Source organism: Balaenoptera physalus (assembly GCF_965194825.1).
Source record: "Balaenoptera physalus genome assembly, chromosome: 8".
Taxonomy (NCBI): domain Eukaryota; kingdom Metazoa; phylum Chordata; class Mammalia; order Artiodactyla; family Balaenopteridae; genus Balaenoptera; species Balaenoptera physalus.
In genome coordinates this window covers 12,391,511-12,414,173 of record NC_138887.1, presented here as the reverse complement: position 1 = coordinate 12,414,173, position 22,663 = coordinate 12,391,511, and the positions used below count along the sequence as shown (strand labels likewise).

The 22,663-nt window shown below is 38.9% G+C and overlaps 1 protein-coding gene and 1 long non-coding RNA gene across 12 annotated transcripts in view; one reads left to right on the top strand and one right to left on the bottom strand.

The window, feature by feature from the left end:
• LOC309666315 overlaps positions 1–22,663 on the bottom strand; it is a 667,877-nt gene that overhangs the window by 299,768 nt on the left and 345,446 nt on the right. The window lies entirely within an intron of this gene.
• The window catches only part of SUGCT (succinyl-CoA:glutarate-CoA transferase), a 789,655-nt gene that overhangs the window by 612,853 nt on the left and 154,139 nt on the right, over positions 1–22,663 (top strand). The window contains exon 14 of one of the 11 annotated variants that reach the window (XM_082473568.1): positions 14,795–20,756. The exons of the other annotated variants lie outside the window; for them this stretch is intronic. Within the exon in view, the coding sequence (XP_082329694.1) occupies positions 14,795–15,018 (224 nt within the window). The 3' untranslated portion in view covers positions 15,019–20,756. Of the gene's footprint in view, positions 1–14,794; positions 20,757–22,663 lie in introns of those variants that run through there. 11 annotated transcript variants of the gene reach the window in all.

Here is a 22,663-nt window from a genome sequence, read left to right as displayed (position 1 = left end):
GGGAACATTCACATTTCTAATCATAGCCAACAGCTAGGTGGTTTTAGTCTGTCAATTCCTGCCATTGCCATTCTCCCCACGCCCCCTGATATTGATAAATTTTGCATTTTCTGTGTACATTTTGTCAGCTGAAAACTGCCTCTCAGAGTGAACCAGAATGTGTACAAAATTGATATGAACTGTTTTGTCTATAAGGAAGCATAAACTGCTTTATTGTCCACGGACAAGAGGGCTGTTCTCACGTTCACTTGGTCTGACTACCTGTTTTTCACTAATTCTTTAGGGGTAGGAAGCATGACTGAATTAGCTCAATGAAATGAATTCCGACCAGCTGGCAGTCTTCCTGTATCTAGTAACCCAGTCATTACAGTAGTTTCAGATATGTCAGTCACAAAGAAGTTTAGTCCTAGTTAGACAGGATAAATTTGATATTGAGATTTCTTTGCACCCAATTAGTAACCAAGAACTTGAGGTAGATCCAAGAAAAGCCTCCAAAGCTTTTTTTCACAATAGTGAAAAAAAGTGGGCACTAGTAATACATATATAAGCACTTTGCCCTTTTACTTGCAGTGCACGGCACCATTTCCAAAGTTGCATATGAAGAAAAAAATTTTTAAAGTTAAGGCATTAAAATATTGCATGCAGGATCCTCTAAATGGGTCAGTTTCAGAGTGAAAAAATATGAGGGAGCAGAGATTTTGCCACTGCATTACAATTTAGCAAAATCATTACTTAGGCTTCTGCTTGTATTTTAGTTCAAAGCAAAATAATTTAGCTTAATGAATGCCTTGAATCTCCCTATAGAAAGTTAATAAGCGAAATATTGATTAAGGCTGGTAGGAAACACAAAATTCTCATATGTTCTTGTGAAACTTGAGCATGTTATCACAGAAGCATAATGGCAATAATACACTGAGACCACAGTTTGAGAAGTAATTACTGTGAATAATAGAAAAATAAAGATGGCCACTATTAATGGATTTGCAATGATTATTTTCTGTAAGACGTGTTATAAAGTGTTCTTATTTTCATGTGTTCAGCATAGCATTTTTGATTAACAAGAAAAAATTATCTCAGCTGTGAGGCTGGCCTTATCAGGAGTTACTTGGCTTAACCTGGCAATTAGGTTTGATTTTAATTATGTTAATGAAAGGTAAAGATATTCATAGACTAGAAATTAAAATAGAGTTCATTAGCAGAAACAATTCTGAATATTTTTGCTAATTATATTGTTGCATATCATTCAAATAAATGAAAAAGCCATGCCAAACAATTCTCTGTGGAAATAACCAAGAGGAAAATAGAATTAATCCCTACAACAAAAGAAAAAACAAACATGGCTCATGTGTAGGCAGGAGTGGTATTCAAAATACTTAACAACAGCTAAGCCTGGACCCTCATCAAAAATGGTAGGATGCTAGCCTTGACATCAGAGCAGTACTGTTGAAGGTGCCTCCTGATCAGCTGTTAGACCTTTATATTTTGGATCATTAGAAAGTTCAGTGGGATCCCAAGGAGGTATAGAGGGCAGCAATTATTGAGTAATTAATATATTGTTATTTTAGTAACCAGTATGGATGTACTAGTGCACACAAGCTGAATATCTGCCATAGGAAATACCTACTAACCCATTAGTAAACGTCTTACTCATTTCCCAGTAAACTTTAGAAATGGAATCTGTCTAACTGTGGCCTTCACCATCAGTATTAATTTATTAACCCAGAGCAGGTACAAAGGAAGAAGATACCAGGTACAATGCTATATAAACACCCTTTGGAGATATCTGAGAGTTCCATTTCTGGTAATGGGAAGATTAGCTTGTAGTTTACCAACTCTCAATTGAATAATAAAAATAATAAGTTTGGTAAATTTAAAAAATCTGTTTGAAGAGCACTGAGGAACTACCAAGAAAGCTAGGCCTTTAACGGTCAACATCTCAAAGGGAAGGGAAATGTACTAAAGTGACACCTATACACTGGTTCATTTTGCCCACCTAAGAAAGTACCATTTTTGATGCACAGCATAGAAGCCTACCAGAAAGTGGTTACTTAGAGCTTTCACCAGTTTTACTGGGTTTGAGTTTAGGGATTCTTAAGGCAGTCTGGATTAAGGGGCCAAAATCTCAGAGAAAAGTGAGTATTAGAGATAAACATAAGACTAAAAGGTGGCGAAAAGAAGGCAAACCAGCTAGGGATCTAGGGACCCAAGGATCAACATGGCAGTGAGTTCCCTGGGATTTCTTTTTGCCTCATGTATCCCCAACGGGGTGTTGAAGAAGCTGGCAACCAAATAATTCTAAGACAAAAAATCCCACAAAAAAACCAAAAAAAAACAAGCCCCAAGAAACGCCTGTTCTATCTTGCCAAAGGACTAGAAAAGGTGCAGACCAGAATGACAGAAGACTTTTCGGGCTTTTCGACAGTAACCTCCCTACTTCACTCAAATACACACACATACACACATACACACACAATCCCACTCCCACCTCTGTCAAGAAAGACAAAGTAGGAGGCCTAGAGTTCTGCCCTTACCCAGCTGAAATGAGAGCCTTTCCACAACACACACCCATAATAGGTTGGTGTCAGAGAAGGCCAGGAAGGGTGCCTGGACCTTCATTCCTGCCTGGCTGTAATGAAGACAGCCCCTGTGGTGAAAGTGGAGACCCATGAGGAGCATGGACCTCCTTTCCCACCCAGTGGTAACAAGGCATTCTTCCCTGTGCATGCTGGAGTGGTGTCAGAGGAGGCCAGGTAGAAAGCCTGAACTTTAATTATCTTCCAGTAATGGTAAGCCACGCGTTCCACCTGCCATGTCACTGGAAGCTACATGGATAGGAGTAACCAGGCACTCTTTTTTCTATGGGCCAGAGTGGTATCTGCAGAGGCCTAGTGGGGAACTTGAACTTCCACCCCTGCTTAGCAGTATTGAGGAGCTTTCTCCTATCTCTTTTGCCGCCATCACCACAAGGTGTCAATGGATACCAAGTGGGGAATATGGGCTTCCACCACCACCTTGAAGTAATGAGGCAGTACCTCCTTTCCCCTGCATAACAGATTTAAATAACATCTAGAGTCTCGTAATACCCATGATGGTCTAGGATACAATAAAAAATTACTCTGCATCCCAAGAATGAGGAAAATCTCAACTTGAATAAGACAATCAACAGACGCCAGCACTGAAGAGGCACAGATGTTGGAATTATCTGACATAGGTTTTAAAGCAGCCATCATAAAAATGCTTCAACAAGCAATTGCAAACACACTTGAAACCAAGGAAAAAGTAGAAAATCTTAGCAATGACATAGAACATCTATGCAAAGAAACAGAACGTATAAAGAAGGACCAAATGGAAATGATAAAACATATTGAGCCTATAAAGTTTCCATTCTCTTCAGATGAATCTCTGTGTGGGATGGGGTGTATATTCAAATTCAGACATTTCTCACATTTGTGTCAGCTTTTACTTCCCAGTTGTCCCTCTCATGTTTCTTCCTTCTCATCGCGGTTCAGGTAGGACTGCTACTTTCTCCCTTGGTCAATGAGGAATCACGAGTCTATTGAAGTCTCCTGGCCAACGAATTTAGTTCAGGGTTAGGCACATAACCAGATAAGATAATCAGAGAAAATTCTGGAATTCTTGCTGGAACTATTGGCAAAGACACCTCTTTTTCATCTGGAAGTTTGTACCTCCTAATCTTCTTCACCTATTTTGCTTGTCTCCCAAAACAAAACAGAAACAGACTCATAGGAACAGAGAACAAACTGGTGGTTGCCAGAGGAGAGGGGCTTGAGTTAGGTTTTGAGTTAGGTCACTTGCTTCTTAAAAAGCCCCCCAAAATAGAGAATTCTAAAGAGAAAATGTCTATTTTATATTATAATTCTATTGATTAAAATATAGAAAGAAACGGATTTTTTTTTGTTTTGTTTTGTTTTGATGTGGACCATTTTTTTTTTTTTAAAGAATTTCACTTTATTTATTTATTTATTTATTTATTTATTTATTTATTTATTTATTTATTTATGGCTGTGTTGGGTCTTTGTTTCTGTGCGAGGGCTTTCTCCAGTTGCGGCGAGCGGGGGCCACTCTTCATCGCGGTGCGCGGGCCTCTCACTGTCACGGCCTCTCTTGTTGCGGAGCACAGGCTCCAGACGCGCAGGCTCAGTAGCTGTGGCTCACGGGCCCAGTTGCTCCGCGGCATGTGGGATCTTCCCAGACCAGGGCTCGAACCCGTGTGCCCTGCATTGGCAGGCAGATTCTCAACCACTGCGCCACCAGGGAAGCCCTGGACCATTTTTTAAAGTCTTTATTGAATGTGTTACAGTATTGCTTCTGTTTTATGTTTTGGTTTTCTGGCCAAGAGGGATGTGGGATCTTAGCTCACCAACCAGGGATTGAACCTGCACCCCCTGCATTGGAAGGCGAAGTCTTAACCACTGGACCTCCAGGGAAGTCCCAGAAAGAAACTGATTTTTATCCTGTACCCTTTGTTTCAAAGCACTGCACTAGGTGTTATACTGATCAACTTACCTAATCCCCATAAAACTCAATGTGTGGTGAGTGTGATTTCCACATTGAACAAATGAGTAAAGAACAATGCTCAGAAAGGTTAGGAAAGTGTTCAAGTTCCCTTGATTAGTAAATGCCGGAGGTAAAATTCAAGGTCAGAAATGGCTGATCCCAAAGACTGCCTTCAAAATAAGATTTATCTGTATATATATATATATATATATATATATATATATATATGAGGAAGATAAAATGTACTGCAAACAATTTCTCCATCATTGATTTTGCACTGCTGTTGCACAACTTTTAGATATATACGAATATGAAAAACCAAATACTAAGTTAAAAGCCAACATATAAAGAGAAGGATTTTATTAAAATATCTTTGCTCTGAAGTTCTAATTCAGATTTAAAGAACAATTCCAATGGATAATAGAATAACAGGATGGGCAGTAGAAATTATTTTCAGACAAATAAAATTAATTTCAGTGCAGTAGTGAAATAATTCAAGAATTTTATGTCACTACATCTTTACTTATGTGAACAACTCTGATCACTTTACCTTGAAAAAATATAAATTTGAGATATCATCAGTGATTTTTTCAGGAGTACTCCAACTTATAGGGTGATGAAAAAATATATGAGTGTGATCTGTTTTAGATAGAGTATTGTATTCTGTCCTTAGACAATGACTGATGGTCATTACTTCCATCTATAAGCAATGAATTAAATTGATTTTTTGATGCCGTCCTTTTATTTGCTAGTCAAAGAATATTACGAATGATTGAAAGGATTTATAAAATGAGGTAGCTGAGATTTGTTCTTATTTGTTTCCAGCTGAAAGCATAATACACTTAATGCTTCCAGGATATGGAGGAGCTAACAGATGTCAAAAGAGCAGAGAAAGCTATTTTGCAAAGATCGTTCAAAAGCCAAACAAAAATCTTTTCTCTCACAAAATTCATAAACTTTATTTATAAGACATTAATTATATTTGACAGAAAATGCATTTGCTGTTTACATAAAATGTATCTTTTCAATTAAGAAAATAAAAGTTGTTATGATAAAGGTAAGACCACTGGATTAAAATTAGTGTAACATAAGTTTGTCTTCATCAAGTAACCGTTACTGTAAACTATTTGTGTAACTCTTCACTGTCTATACAACGTAGACAAGTAATTTTGCTTAAAGATGGAAACAAAATTATTAAAAATCAAAGAATGTTTTTACTGGCTAGTTTGCTTAACCATTGTTCTAACTGATCTGAGTTTCCAGGAACTACCATTTCATGCTGGATATTTTATTCCATAAATGCGGAGACTGTGGATTTACTTTAGTGATCAGAGGTCTGTAAGGCTTGCTAACTAGATCAAGTTGGTATGCTTGAAAGAGTAACCATAATGTTGCACGTTAGAATTGTTTAAGAGCAAGATGGTAGTTTGAAGGAATAAATTTCTTAATACTGTTTCCATAGGTCCCATGTAAACAAACAGTAGAATGTTGGCAAGTTTTTGCAATCAAGGCCAATGTTTAATAAAGGCAGGAAGGAATAAAAAATGGAAATATTATTCCTGGATTTACATTTTGTCTTACCTCAGTTCAAATTCCTACTGTTAAAACAATCTAAAAATACATTTAAGATCTCACCTGGGCTGCCACCCTGCTCTTATAAACATGTTACTTTAATGAATTGGTTTGTTTCTGACAGATGCTCCCTTTGGAATTAAGAATACTATGAACACAGCACCTATTTGGCCTTACACACTTCTATCTTATTTCTCTGTCTTATTGGTCTAGTCTCTCATTTTTTTCTGGGGAAATTCCTCCCCCACACATGGAGATTGTGAGCAACCAATTTGATCCTGCCCCTCTGCCCACACTTGATTGGTTAAGGGTTGACCCAAGATGGGTAAATAGAAGGCATTACACGAAATTTTGCAATTACAATGGAAGAAAGAGTTCCTATCTGGTGGCCAGAGCTGCATTGATGTGATTTTTTTTAAGTCACATTAAATCTATACATCTATCTTAAGACACATCATGACTTTAGAAATATGAACATGTGCTTCTGTCTTAGAATAGAAAAGAGCAATGTATATTAAAAAAGTTTTCATCTGAAACAGGGCTAGGGTGGTGAGCTAGGGAGTTTTACAGAGGCAATGTCACCTGTGCCCATCACAATCCCGTCCAAGTACCGTCAGCCCAATTGTCAGGAGACTCCTGAAGCCATTGACCTTGTCCACAACACTGGTCATTGTCAACAGACTTGAATATTCTGAGCTTGTATTGAAAACCATCCCTTTGGTGAGAGAAATATTTCAAGGGATCTTCAATTGACCTAACTCCCCTTGTCCGGATTCTGCATTCACGAGCAACCTATCAATTCCCCAAAAGAAAATATGCTGATGGAATACACTGGACTTAAGGTAGCTGTCTGGTCCGTGTGACCATGGTTGCTATTGCAGATTGATTGAGCCTCTTCTTCTAATTGTGTTTCCATGTAGTTGACTATAGGTGGAGAATGGGCCAATCATGAAAACATGAATATCTGTGCTCCATGTGACAGCTATATACATTAAGGAGTGGCAGTCTGGTGTCTATTTCAGCCTTAAAGGCAGTTTGATTTTGAGTGTATCTGCTTTCTTGGGACAGAGAGCTGATAAGAACCAGGTTCTGGGTCTTTGAAGCACAAGGCTGGATCTAGCTGGAATTCACTTAGACCAACAATGTTAAAATCTGTCAGTGTATAAAGATCACCTGGAGAGCTTTTTAAAAGTATGATTCCTGTGCTTGGGATTCTGATTCAGTAGAGTAGGTGTGGTACAGCTATTCACATTTTTAAAAACACTCCCTGGATGGGTCTGCTGTATAGATGTGTTTGGGAACCACCAGCTTAAACTCTGTCTCTATGTGATATTTCAGATGTGCTTCTTTTTACTGTTTTTTTAAAAGCCATAATTAGATTTAGTGAATTACTAGATTTGCCTGTGTTATACTCATATATATGGCCCTAGATGGAATTTCTAATTGAGTAACCATAGTATTTCTGACTTTGTAGGAGAGGTGAAGGGGGCAACGGCAACAAAAGTAGGAAGTGGCAGTGGCAACTTTGATGTGGTGAATAGTGCACTGCTCCCTTCCCTAGAGACTTCCATTCAGAAATGATTAGTGACGGCCCTACCCTTAACATTAATGATATCCTATCTCTAGTTAGTCACTTAACTGATCAGCTTCTCATTTGCTTTACTTTGTTTTCATGATCGCAGAGCATTTTATGTGGTCATTTTCACCGACTAGTAGCATATCCTTGGCTTCACTTTTTAAAAAAATTTTATTGAAGTAGAGTTGATTTACAGTGTTGTGTTAGTTTCAGGTGTACAGCAAAGTGAATCAGCTATACACATAAATATATTAAAAAAGGGTATAAATGAACTTATTTACAAAACAGAAGTAGAGTCATAGATGTAGAAAACTTACAGTTACCAGGGGTAAGTGGTGGGGAGGGATAAATTGGGAGATTGGGATTGGCATATACACACTACTATATATAAAATAGATAACTAATAAGGACCTACTGTATAGCACAGGGAACTCTGCTCAATACTCTGTAATGGCCTACATGGGAAAAGAACCTAAAAAAGATTGGCTTCATTTTTTGCTCTTGAGAAGTCAGCTCTCTGTGTTCCTTTGCAGGAATTTTTTTCTCTTTCTCTCTCTATTGCTCAATTTAAACTTTTTTCTTGGCCTTTTTTTTTTTCTTTCAGTTTTACTGAGCTGTGTCTGAATATGGATTTATTGATTTTTTTTTATTATTATCTTGGAATTTGTTAGGCATCCTGAATCTGAGAAGTCAAGTCTTTCACCAATTCTGGAAAATTCTTCCAATGTTGACTCTATATTCTCTCCTTCTGGAGCTCCAATTAGATGTGTGTTAACCCATAACACTTTATCTTTCATGTCTTTTAACTTCTCTTTCATATTTTTAAATTCTTTGTTCCTTCCATTGTATGCTGAGTAGTATCTTCAGTTCTGTTCTGCAATTGACTAAATGCCTCTTCAGCTGTGTCTAATGATGTTTAATTTTTCCACTGAATTTGTAATTTAATGATTTTATTTTTCACTTTTAGGAGGTATGTTTTCAAATACTTCTGATCATTCTTTGATCATTCTGATCAAAGACTTTTGTATTTTTCTTATAACTTTGATTCTTCCTTTTATTCCTTTAAACATATTTATATACTGCACCTGATAATCTAATATCGGAAATAACTGAATATCTCTTTGCTTGCTTGTTTTGCTCTCTTATTTTCAGGTATGTTTTGTGTGTTATGTTCATTGGGACTTTGTTGAAATTCTTTGAGGCCTAGATTGAGAGCACTTTCCTTTGTATTGGATTCTGGTAGACATATGGCACTTCAAACCTAATGACTCTTTAAACTACATTTCACCTTATAGTTTTTGTGACTGTCAAAATGGTATGAATTCAAGCTTCAAACCTGTATGAGGACTGACTTGTGATTATACATTCTCAAGGAAATTATTTCATTAATCTTCATCAGAATGAGACATAGAATCTTGCTTGCCATTGTGCCATGTGAGGTGGATAATTTACCATTTTATTGAGCTTATAACAGTTTGGGTGGATCTCAGCTTTGTGGAATATGGGGACCAAATATGACTTCTCACCTTGTACAACCCTTAGGCTATGTCTTCTATTATTTAGTGGTCATTTATACCATAACTGTAGGACAGTAAGCAATGGTAAATGTTCTTGGGGCAGCTGCTGGCTTCAGAATTCACTGAATTAACTTTTTATGATTTTCTCTGTTTATTGGGTCCTCCCTACCTCCCCCAAGCCCTCCCTACCCCCCCACCAAAGGATTTCTTGTCCTTTCTTGTTAACTCAGCCATACATGTAAACTATTTTAAAAATATATCCTAACATTTAAAAATATCTTTTATCAAGAGGTTTTTCATGATAGTTAATCCACCTTATTTCCATAACCAGAAGTTCCATGTCCTTTTTAAAATTTAATTAAAAGTTTTTTTTCATTCTCCAATTCTCATTTCATGCCACAGACATTTTGAGCAATCAGACAATACAAAAGTTCACAGAAATCTTAATATATGGACATGCATTGGAGGTTCAATTCCAGACCACTGCAATAAAGCAAATATCACAATAAAGTGAAGCACACGGGGGTTTTTTGGTTTCCCAGTGCATGTCAAAAGTATGTTTACACTATATAATCGTCTATTAAATATGCAATAGCATTATGTCTAAAAAAACAATAAAAATACCTTAATTAAAAAAATACGTTATTGCTAAAAATTGCTAACCATCATCTGACAATGCAGGGATGCCACAGACTTCAATTTGTAAAAAACACATTATCTTCAAAGTGCAATAAGGCAGAGAGCAATAAAACAAGGTATGCCTGTACATCTTTTCTAATACCCTTATTTTTTTTTCCTATCGAGTAAATATATACCTAAAATAATACTTTCCAAAGTGAGTTCTGTAGAACACTAATCTGTAATTACATGGTCAAATAAGCTTGGGAAACACTGAGTTAAACAAAGTTACAGATTTCCTTAGTGAAGAAATTGTGTGTAATATGCGTGTGCATCTTTGAGAGTAGGGTAACTCATAGGATGGGTGTACTTCCGGAGCCACTTGAGGAAAGCTGGCATGAAGTAAAAATGACCTCCCTAAGACCAAGGAAGTAGTTAATAGCAGAATCAAGACTAGAACCCCATTCTTCTGACTTTCCCTTCCTCTTTATTATGACAATGGAACATTCTGTAAGTAGCTACTATTCCCAGTAGTACCCCATCCTCAAATTGAGATGCTTTTAGAGCCTGTCTTCTTTCACTAAGTGACAGGAACGTTGGCATCATTCCCGAAAACAGCTAAATAGGAATGCTCCAGAAGTTCTTAAGGAAAATAAAATCTGAAGTAGAAAAGCAGGGGTTCCAGGTCTTGACCTGAAGTAGAAAATTGATATTTTAATAGGGTTCCCATTCAAATCAATGCAGAGATATTGTCATCTTGTCTGATTTTTAAGAGGGTTTGTGCTCTCCTGAAAATCATAGTTTTTACTTGGCAGGAAGCAAACTCCCAAGAACAAGTTGTGACAGAAAACTTTTTTAAAAACTACTTTTGGATTCCAACCAGCAGAATGTGCACAGTTTCTGACTGTTAGTGTATTCTTCCCTCTATTACCCAGAAAATGGACTGTGGGAACTTGGGAAGGTGAAGTGCAATGTTATTTACATTTTTGTGCCAAAACATTGTGAAGCGAAATAGTCAAGCATTCTGAGTGAGTGCAGCGTATGAAAATTAATAGGAACATTTTGAATATGTGATCTTTTCCTTGAAGCAATATAAATGAAAAGGGTCCTGTCGAGGTAATTTTTTGACTTCTTTTAAATGTTTCTTTTCTTTTTTTTAAACACTCTTAGTTGTTTATAATAACCCCTTTGGATCCTAGACCTCAAAGTTCTTTCCTTTCAGAATTTCCCTTTCTGTGTTTGTCTGTGTACCAAAAATACTTTTCAGGGAAAAAAAAGAAAAGATGGTGCCTTGAGTCCACTAAATAGTAAATGATGTCTAATAGCACTGAAATAGGACAGTGAGGGTGAGTATCGGGTTTGGAATCCAGTTGGTTGGTGTCCCCTGTAGCCATAAACCCATGTAAACAAGTGGATATATACAAAGGGATTCCAGGGGGATGAAAACATTATAGATGTTTTAAGGAGAGAACTTCTAATTGAAAGGTAGGGAGTGACCTCAGCATTTCTGAGAAGGTGTTTTGTAAGATGGCAACTTGGTAGATTTTTGCATTAACAGGAAGCATATTCTGGAGAATTCATAATAATGAGAAAACAGAAGAGGAAGAGAAGAAGAAATATTGAACTTTTACTCTCTGTTAGGTACCAGGTTAGGCACTGGTCATATATCATTGTATTATTGTATTTGTACATTAAAAGCTGGGAGGCTGCTTCTATCATCATTATCCCTATTTTATAAATGAGGCTTAGAGAACTACCAAGCTAAAGTAACACGTTCAGAATCTTACACCATAAATGGCAGATCAGGGATTTGAACCCAACTTTTTTTTTCTGACACCATAGCCCTGGTCTTCATCACAAAGCTGTATTGCCTTCTACAGCAGGTGTGGCTACAGTTCATATCTTTTTTTATATCTTTGCCATTTTGGAGAAAGAGTTTGACTTTATGCAGTGACTCGAAACCAGTGAACCAGTGAAAGCCTGGCGCCAACTGGTAACCCCAGCGGTTTGGGCATGAGGCAGGTGCTGAAAAGAGAGGATGGTGGTGAGTGGAGAGCAGCAATGGATGAGCCCCTGGCCGGTCCCTGGGGATGAGCCAGGGGCAGCCTGGAAGCTGAACGTCCAAAGAGCAAGGCACGGTAGAGCCAGGGTTGACTGGGGTATGAGCAAAGTCGTAAGTGGATCAGGACATTTCTGCAAAAGCATTTGCTACTGGTCATGACTAAGTTTCCTCAGTCTGTAGCCTACAGGGCAAACTGAGGGGTCTCATTTAAGTCCTGTGATAACTTTTCCTATGTCTGATAGGATAGAGAGCAGAGTAGGTGATGCACAGTTTAATTCTATGCATTTTAGGTTAGTGTTTATGAAATAGCACAACATGAACTGATTTTTTAAACTATAAAACTAACCTTTGATGTCAGTATTTAATTTGAAGTACACAGCAGTGGGCTCTCGTAATAGCCCAAGTTGAAATATGTACCTACCTTATTTTCTCACAAAAAAACCTGCATCCTAGGCAGGTCCTTATAAACCAGTTTTTCATTTGGAAGATATAACCACTCCCTTCATAATATACAACTCAGTTATTTCGGTTTCGTAACTCAAGATCTCTCAAATTACACGGGTCATCTGTCCTCTGAAATCCCTTCCTCTTCCCGTGCGTGGTCTCTGAATTATGGGTCCTATCGGTCACTGTCGCTAGAAACTTTGCAGCCATCCTAAGCTGCTTCTTTCCCCTCAATCCCCACATCCATCCGGTCAACAGAATCCTCAGTTCCAAGTCCTATACGCCTCTCAAATCGATCCCTTCCTCTCCGTCCCTAGATTTCCCATCCTATCTACCTGGTAGGCGAATGGACTTTCTCATGTCCACTGGTTTGAGTCAGGCACTGATTCCCAGCCCAGTTTATTGTTTTCAAGCTCCCAGGATCACGCGATAAAAAGCATGGATCCCGGAAGGAATGGCCAGGGGTTGCTTTGCTTAGAAGAAGTGATGCAAATAAGTGGTAGGTACTTTTAAGATTCTGGGCCTCTCAGTGTTAGATTGGCCCCCTGTATACCCTTGACCTACAGGTCAGAATTCAAATGCCATAGCCTAGAGTACAAAGACTTCATAAGCAGGACCCTGTCCACCTTCCCTGCCTGTCTTGTCCCACTCCCAAACTCTTGCTGCATGCATTAGCCACTCAGACGTATTTGCAGCATTGTGCAGATGCATGGCTTCATGGTATTTCCTCTGCTTGGCATGCACACCAGGAAAGCTGTAATCCCTCCTTCAAAATTCAAGCATCAGCAACTTTGACAGAATCCCCAGCCACACACAGATTCGCCAAGCTGCCTTACACTCCTTACACCTCCTAGCAGTTATCAAACTGTGTTGTAATAATAACTTGCTATGATGTCTTCCTCTCTACCCAGTGACTTCCTTGAGTGTAAACCCGTATTCTATTTATCTTTTATCCCGAGCTCCTTGCATAAAGCTTGGATCAATTAATGCGTATGTCGAATGAATGAGTGTGCTAAGATTAATTAATTATGACGAATGACTCTGGCACAGATACAAATTCTGTTGTTTTATGTGGTGCACTCCTTTTTGTGAGTTACTTTGAGATCTGTACAAATGAATAAATATAAATAAAAGAAAACTATGTGTTTAGGATTGCTGAGGCAGAACATTAAGACAGTGAGAAGATATAGGAAAAAATTTTTAAGTTAACCATAGTAAAAGGTAAAGTCAGCATTCATCACTTGCTAACAGAGCTTTAATCACAATAAGAAGTGAATTTTAATCCGTTTTAGCAAACAGTACCTCCTAGTGCTAGTGGGTACCATTTCAAAGTGTTTTGGTGTCTTGGATTTTAAATAAACATACATTGTTTTCTCTAATGCTCTAAGGTTCAAATACCACCGTTTATTTTCTCTTTATCCTACATGCCTTGTGGACGCTGCTTAATCTCTCTGCGCATCATAATCCTTACCTTAAAGTGAGGGAAATGAAACTTACCTCACAGAATTATCATAATTATCATGTGGATCCAAGGAGCTAAAATACCTAAGTTCCTCAAACACTGGCTGACATAGTTAGCACTTAGTAATAAATGTTGCTTTCTCTTTTGTTTAAAAGAATATTTTTGTTAAATGGACTCTACCCCCAAAACGTTAGGTTCACAAATAGGTAATAACTTGTCATTCCTTATTACAAACTACCCTAGCACCATTGTAAATCTCTGCAGATCTTTGCTATAGGGAGATGGCTGTTGACTACGTGGATGAATGGCTTTGCTCTACTAGAGGATGCCCACAGCCATCTTGGACAAAGGGACTCCTACAAGGCAGAGTAGATCCTGGGCCCAAACCTGTCTCCAGTCACATCTCCAAAGTCCCGAAAGATTGCCAGAACTGCTTCTCCCAAGCAAGGAGTCTCGAGCCAGCCGCCCCCTTCCCTTTGTGCACCATAAAGCCCTTTGGATCTCCTGGAATTGGCCCTCTGACTTATCCACACACTTAAACCAACACATTTTCATTTTAACGGACATCAGGGTTATTGCAACATTTTGATAGATGTGCTTAGGAATAGCGTGCTACTTTTGAAAACTTCTAAAGAAAGGGTATGAATAATATCCTGTGTGTTTTGTTTGAAATATTGACAGAAGTATGTTTTCTTAAAGAAAATTATCCAAACAACCAGAAGAAAAGACAGAGGCAAGGGATAGGCCAGGGTGGGTTGGTTGATAGTTGACATGTGAAACCCTTTACCATTAATAAAATATTTAGATTATTTGAGCTAAGGAGGAAATTGCTAAGGATTAGGTTTATAGCACTTGACCACGTCTCAGAAGTGCTACTCTGTAAGACTTGTCAAAGACAGAAAAAAAAAAACCAAAAACAGGGGAAAGCAATCCCATTAGGAAACCTGGGTTTTGTATCCTGTCGTTTATTACATTTGTCAGTTGAGGCAGTAAGGATTATGGCAGTAGATTTATTAATTTTTCAGAAAACCTGGCATGGAGAAGCCTTACCCTTGGCAGTAGCTTGCGAAACACAGTGAAGGAAGTTTGTGAAACAAGCAGAATACTGAATACCTGCCGCGAAAAAGTCATTACCATCGCGAACCTGTCACAGACAAAGCCAGGTGACAAATTTAGGAGGGACTCTCTTCCGGAAAATCAGCAAGATTTTCTTCAGAATCTTTTTGTCCAAAGTAACATTCTTTCTTAGTACAAGTGCGAGGGTGGCTTTAGTCACCGTGGGCCTGGAAAATGACACTGTGCTCCAGGCAGACATTGGTTTTCATTTCTGACATTCAAGAGTCTTTGTCATGAGTGTCCAAAGATTCATTCTAGCCTACCTGGCCAAAAAGCAGGATGTACTCCTCTCCTTTACATGATGGTGGGGTCTGAGCTGTCTGGGAGCCTCTTGCTAATGTTCTCTGCCCTGAACGGTAGGGGTGGCCTTGTCTGAGGGTGGCTATGGTCTGGGGCATTGCACTCATGTTCTTGTAGGGCCTTTGCTGTTCCTGCTAGATTCCACAGAGACCAAGGTTTCTTTTTTTTTTTTTTTTTTTTTTTCTGCCACTGCTCACCATAGATTCAAGTTTCTCTATTCTTTATTTTCTACCCAAGAAGGTGTACAGGGTTTACAGACGGTGCTATACTGTGTACAGAAGTTGAAACCAGAGTCCTAAATTTACAGTGTCTGCAATTATAGGGAGTGATTTACTGTATCTCAGGCTTTCTTTTAAGCCCTTTACTAAGTGAATCATATAGTCCTTACACTAGCCCATGAGGTAGGTGCTATTATTACTACTATTCGAGAGAGGAGGAAACCAAGACAGAGGCAGTTAGACGGCATGGCTAAGGTCACACAGCCAGTAAGTGGCAGCTGGATTCAAGTTCAGTGAGTGGCAGCTGGCTTCATGTTCCCAACTCCCTTGCTATGCTGACCTAGAGCAGTCCCACGGTTCTGGTTGTCTGCATTTCATGTGAACCAGATCAGCTGTCCGCGTGGAGGATGGTTCCATTGTGAGTATACATAGGGGAAAAGGGAAAGACAACACATGTAAGGAAGTGCATAAGTATCAAAAGTTTCTAAACACTCTCCTGGATGGAGTCAAAAAGATTGACTCCGTCAAGGTCCTCGTACTTGAGCATGCATACACATCCCCTAGGGCATTTATTAGCTTTGCCCCCATTTGCAGGAGTTTCTGATCCAGCATGTCTTGGAGCCTGGGGTCTACATTAATGTAATCACTCCCATCAATTCAGAACATCTTGAGGGCGCCTGAGATAGGTTTCGTTAGAGACCTGTGCCTTGTACTCACAGGCTTGGTTTATTTCAGAGAGGATGGAAAGAAACTAAAATTTTATCCTAAACATCTCCCCTGTCTTCTGGAGGTGTCCTAGGTAAGAAACTTTGTAGAATTCAAGTTCATCTTCCTGGGCAGGTTTCACTTGGGCAGTGAGGGAAGGGGTTTGAAGAAGCTGGCAATAGTCTAAGATCTTAACCAGGAAAATGAAGACTTGATTTTTTTCAAGAGAGGATGTCCCTTCTTCCGGGAGGCACAGCAGATGTCTGTGTGCTCCTCTGAGGAAGTAAGTTTAGAAATGAAAGCTTGTGGACATTTCAAATTGGGCTGAACTTTAAACTCTTATTTATGTATCTTGGGCATAGGAATGGGGAAAAAAAACAACCCTTAAGATGTTATGTGATGTATGGTTTATCAGATGTTCTTCAGGCCCCTGTGAGCCAGGGTAGATGCAACTAAAAATGCCCTCACAATTGAGCTCGATGAGGATTTGACCTCACACGTGAGCCAATACAGCTCTTTTGAACCAGAAAAGAACTGGCTTATAGTCTTGTATCCCTTCTAGCAGACGTTAGGCATAGCCTCAGAGAAACCCAATCATTAAAATGAAAAGAAAACAGAAACTGTTTCCTATGACATGAATTTAAAGAACAGGCTTCCTTTTTTTTCCCCTTGAATAGAAACAGTGAATTGAAGTGGAGTAAAATTAAGCTAAATAAGAGGAAACAGTGAAATTTTGTAGACTGTGGAATAGTCTCTCTGGGAACATTTTGGAAACCCCATCACTTAGTCATTTCAAACTAGACCAGACAAATTACTTGAAGATACGCTGTGAGAGGCAGGGTTGTAGAGAATGGGTGAATGAATTTTTTCTCTATCTCCTATGGAAATTTCCTCAGTGGTGTCAGCACTCACACACACACACACACACACACACACACACAGTCATGCACTTTCAGATTGTCTCCTTTCTGACTTCTCAATTTGATCATCACCAAAATAGCGTTTTAAAACTTCAAAAGCCTCTTTCTACCGATGGGTCTACATTCACTGTCTATTCTGATCCCCCTTTTCCTTCATTATGGATTAGGTTTTCTGTTCAGACTATAAAATCCTTCCGAGTTCCCCTTTGTCATTTTTAAAGCCGTGTAAACACCTTCCCCCAATGTGTCCTAGTGATTCCAAGTAGTGAGCCAAAGAGCTTCCTCTCTGAGACCCACTGGGAAACCAAGAGGACAACCCAACTCCCATCAAGTGGGGACATGCAGAAGCTGTGCATTTCATCAGGCTCACTAAAAATACCCACCATAAAACCACTGAGCATCCTTTGCATCCCTTGGGTAGCACATACTTTCACAGCTAGCTGGTGGAAAGCACAGTATTGAAGAGCCAACTTCTTGCAGATTTGAAGCTCAAAGTGGGGACATTCAGTGTAACCATTTGCCCTATTTCCAGTTCAGAATTCAGCCCACTTTGCACCAGAAGATCTATAAATGACTGGATTTCATTTATTTTTTTGTTCTATTTCGTGTTCGCTACAATAAGAAATTTGAATGAAATTAAAAGATTACTTATGGTTTTCCATTTAAACCTGTTAACTTTCACTCCCTGATTATGGGAAGTTAGAAGTTGGTTCATGTTTCTTTTAAAAAGATGCTTAGTCCCGGTTGTTGATCACAGCGAGATATAATAAAACTATCAATTTTTATTTTCAATTGTAATTTTCTTTTGGAAGACAAAACTTTTCTGTTATACTTCATTCCTTTTCTTCTTCTCCTTGCTGCACATGGTCAAGATCAAGCAAGATTCTCTACTTGATCATGTAATAGTAAAATAATATAACAATATTTCTGATTATAGTAATAATAACAAACAGCTACCCTGTATAGAGTACTTACAGACATGCCAGACCTTGCTCTAAGTCCTTCATTGGATATTGTTCCATTTTACCCTCACAACTGCTATCTCTATAAGAAAAATGTTCTCATTTTACTGATGGGAAGATTGATCTCAGAGAGGTTCAACTATGCCTAAAATTATACAACTGGTGTAGCAGGAGTCAAGCCAATTTTTTCTGACTTTAAAGCCTGTGTCGTTAACTACCTGCCATATGCCTCAGAAAGACACATTTTCATTTAAATCTTAATGAAATCACATTTCCTGTGGTCCTTCCTTCCCTCACGTTGTGTCTTCTTATTCCATCCTCAAGAAGGAAACAGGAGTATCTTCCAAAATAAGATTTTTGAACTATTAAAAATAGTAGACACTATTATCATTAATTTTTTTGCCAGCTATTTAAAATAGTCACATACACAATATAATCATGCACCTAGGGAGAGATTTGTTTTAGGTGAACCGAAAGAAATCAAGCAGTAGTTCTAAAGAAAACCATATAGTAAATTGAAAACCATTTTTGGCACATTCATGCTATCGCATTTGGTATTTTTTAAATGCTAGTTTTATTCGAGAGTATAAAGCACATTATGACAATCCATAGTGGGCAGAGTAGTGCATTGATTACATTTGCTTTTGGAAGAGGAAGAAAAGAGTGATTTCTATGACTTTTTCTATCTAGTCATTTAAAAAGATCCACTTCGCTGCACGGAATTTAATCCATATAATAGAGTGACTAAATGGAACATGGGATTTTGAGACAATAGTATTTGATTCATTGTTTCAAAGATGCTGATCATAATCATTTAGGAATTGATGATTGCCTGGAAAAGAAAGGCACCTAGACCTCATCCTGCCTTCCAAAAGCTTACACATTTTGGCAGCATTATACACCTAGTGCAGAAATCTAACATTGGACTTAAAACTAGAGAAGAGATGCTGAGCAAAAATTTAAGCAAATGCTGAATTGAACAATGAAGTATTGATATATTTGTTTATTTTCTCCGCACCAAATAGAATGTAGGCTCCATTATAGAGGACACTTGGTAATTTTTTAATTAATTGCTATCTCTCTAGCATCTAGAAAAGTACCTGGCACTTAAAAGATGCTTAATAAGTATTTCTTAGATAATGTGAACTTTAAGAGAAGGAATCCAGGGGATACTGAACCTCGCCCTGCATCTATTTCTATATTTAAGGGGGGCAAGAGTGGGATTGTCCTTCTTCTTCTTCTTAAGGATATGACTGTCCGGGCAGTTGCCCTTCTCAGACAAACAAACACATTCTTTCAGTGTAATCAACGTTGTGGGGATTCAAGGACTGAATATCTTAAGTGAAATCATCTGTTAGAAAACATGATAAGGTATTCACAAACAAAGTCCTTGTCGTTTATATGTTCCGAATGATGCCCACCTTCCCATGGGTAAACACCCAGTCCTAAATTGCTGTAATAAAAGATCAGTGCCACTGTCATGGAAGTGCCGTGTTTCTCCCAGCTTGAGTGCAGAAAACAAATGTTGGCACCATGGGACTGATTCTGCACCCATGTGGAATAATTTAATTCCATTAATAATGCTAGAAATGCTAAGAAAACAGTTTTAGGGGAAAAAAGGCAAAAATATGGGGGCATACGAAACCAGTCTTGTCATCTGAACTCCAGAATCCATTTGTTTTCCATTGTTTGCTGTACTTATTCTGGATCTGTTTTCACTTTTATTTGTGGTCAGCTTCGATATGTCTACACGAAAGCACACATCAGAAGTAAAATGACTCTGTCTTGTTATAGTATGACTTCAGACAGTTGGACAGTTTTAGGGTTCACTGGCTCCTGGATCAGTTTTCCCATGCCTGCATGAAGCATGCTAGTTAATAGACGGCAAAGAAAAAAGGCATTGTCTTTAAAGGCCCATGCATCCAACCCATTGAGCTAAGTTCTGGGCTCAAACCCTGTCCTTGGATCCTCGTGCATAGCTCCCTAGCTGCACTCTGCCCCCCAGAAATTCTCACATAATTTTCATTGGCTGCAGTGGGACTCATCCTGGTATGTCCATGGGTAGAATCTGGCTGGCTGCATGTAACATACTGTTTGGGTTGAGGCACAAAGCTAGAAAGGCATTGTTTACTATTTATGTGGGCCTTCACCAATTTCTGGACGCCAAAACAGATGAACTCACTGCTTCTGAATAACTCATTCATCAAAACAGACATGAACATTTTTCTTCCTTGGGTTTAGTTAGAAAGAAAACCATTTGCTGGTTTCCTGTCTGGAAGCCAAAATATGTTTGGGGTTCTCCACTTCAACTCAAGCTGACCCCCAACCTGACCACACCTTAAAGCAACGAGACTTGCTTTTATGCAGAGAGAGGGGTATATGCAAGCTCTTGTGGCCATGAGGGTATGACAAAGACACTGAGACTGGTTTGAACCTTCTCGAAGCTTTTCTTACAAAGTTCAAGTTCTTGGAAACCATTTGGGGTGCAATCACTTCGGTATCATCCAAACGTGAATCCAGCCTAGGAAACTGTTAATGCCTCCACTGTCAGGAATCAATAGTTCTTTTGTGCAGTTGACTTAATGGCAGCTGTCATTTGTTTCATGTCCTTGTGAAAAGAGCACATATTCCTTTGCGGTTGTTTTTAATATAAAAATGCTAGTGCTTTGCTTTTGAACATAGTAAATGGTTCCATGTGTATTATCAAGCTATTGTAGTAACATAAAATGAGGGTGTTGCTCTGACTTGATCTAAAATCGTGTGTGTGTGTGTAATGTTATCTAAGGAGCCTCAGAGACAAACACCAGAAGTGTAGAGCAGTGAGAAGAAAAGGCCCCTTGAGACAGCGCATGCATCTTGGAAAGCACTTGGGGAACCTCCTGAGAAGCAATGAGTAGACATACTTCCAAACCCTCAAAAAATATCAAGCATCCAAGTGAAAACCATTAAGTTTAATGAGATCTTTTGTCTATAGAATAAAACTAAAAGCTTAAAGAAATTTCAAGTTTATAAGTAACTAGGGCTAGAGATTTTGGACTAAATTCCAGCTTTTAAGAAGAAGGATGTCTAAACCCTGCAGTATTGACAGGATTTTGTTCTCAGAGGATTCCAGGTGGTCCTGAAGAGTCAGTTTCAGGGTTTCATCAGACTCGTGGTCAAGACTTAACAGATGTTCACCCCAAAGTCCACCCTGTTTTAAATCTATTTTATCCTGTCCATGCCTCTGTGAATGCTGAGTGTAATTTATTCCTGAGGAACGCTTTGAGTACTGAGATTCTATTCAAGACAGGTTCAGCCTTCTCCTCTCAACCATCATCATTGTAACCTCCCTCTTCAACCTGATTTTCCTCTCTTTTCTGGACTTTGTCACTCTTTTCTTTCAATTTTATAAAATTACTGAAACTAAATCTTGCTCTCTTATACTCATCCTTGGAGAATTATATCTTGGTTTTGTTACTCCCTCCCCTTTTATTTGTTTCACTAGGGAAAAAAATCATTATGAATGTTTGTCTTGAGCTCAGGTTCTGATTTCCACAGATTCGAATTCAGAGTGGCTCTACCACTTAACCAAGTTGCTTAAGCTAGGGCTTCGCAACATTTTTAATGTCATGGAATACGTTTAAAAATGATAATATTTGTACAGATGCTGGGATAAGAACCCTGGAGTAAACAATTGGGGCTGCTTGAGGCAGAGGCCAGAGAGTCTGGCCCAGCTGCCTTAAGGGATGAGATGATGAATATCTCAGAAGACTCCTAACCTAGTCTCCATGTAGAACCACCTCAACATTTATATATCAGTTTCCTGATCTGCCAAATGGAAATAAGAGGGATATCCACTACCTACCTCTTAAAGTTGTAAAGATTAAATGAGTTCCTGCATGTAAAGCACCTAGCACAATGCCCATCACCCAAAGGATGGTAATTAGTAATAGTAGTAGTAGAAGTCGTGGGAGCTTAGCAGCGGTTGCAGTTAACTGTTTCTTTATAATCTCACAAATTGGAGAGAATCATTGACAACCAACAGGCCAGTTCTATTAGCATTTTCAAAAAACAGATATTATTTGATGCCTAATGCTATAGAATAGTAAATCTTGATATGAGGCCTCACCTGATAGATTTTCAATAAACCAGGGCCACTGAGGAGGAGGAATCCGTGGAGAGCACAATGCCAAGGCAGGTAAAGTCTGGAGGAAATTACTCAGTTTCTCAGCAGAAATAAGCAGACTGCCCAAGGACCAGGTCATATAACTAAAACTTAGTCAATGAGCTGAGATTTAGGAAAGGATGGTAACCCTTGAGGAAGGGTCTATGGGAGGGAGCTGGGCAGCCAGACAGAAGCCCAGTACCATGAAGAGGCTAACTTGGGGGCAGTTTGAGTTTTGATGGAAGGGTGGAAGGGCCATATAGCTACACTGGGCATGTCCCTAGGCCACCCTGCCCTTACCCTGTCTGCCAGCAAGGGAAAACACTGGAGCAGGCTTAGCAGCAGATTCCAAATCCCAGAGACCTGCTTAATTCCTGGGAGCACTGGAAGGACTCCTTTCTTGAAGACTGGCCCCCAGCCTCCCCTGTAAGCGGAGGATATCAGATAGCCTGCAGCAGAAGCCTGGGGTCTCGGACAAGTGGGAAGGGCTGTCTAGAAAACTAGGAAGCCTTAGATTTGAGAGGACTGT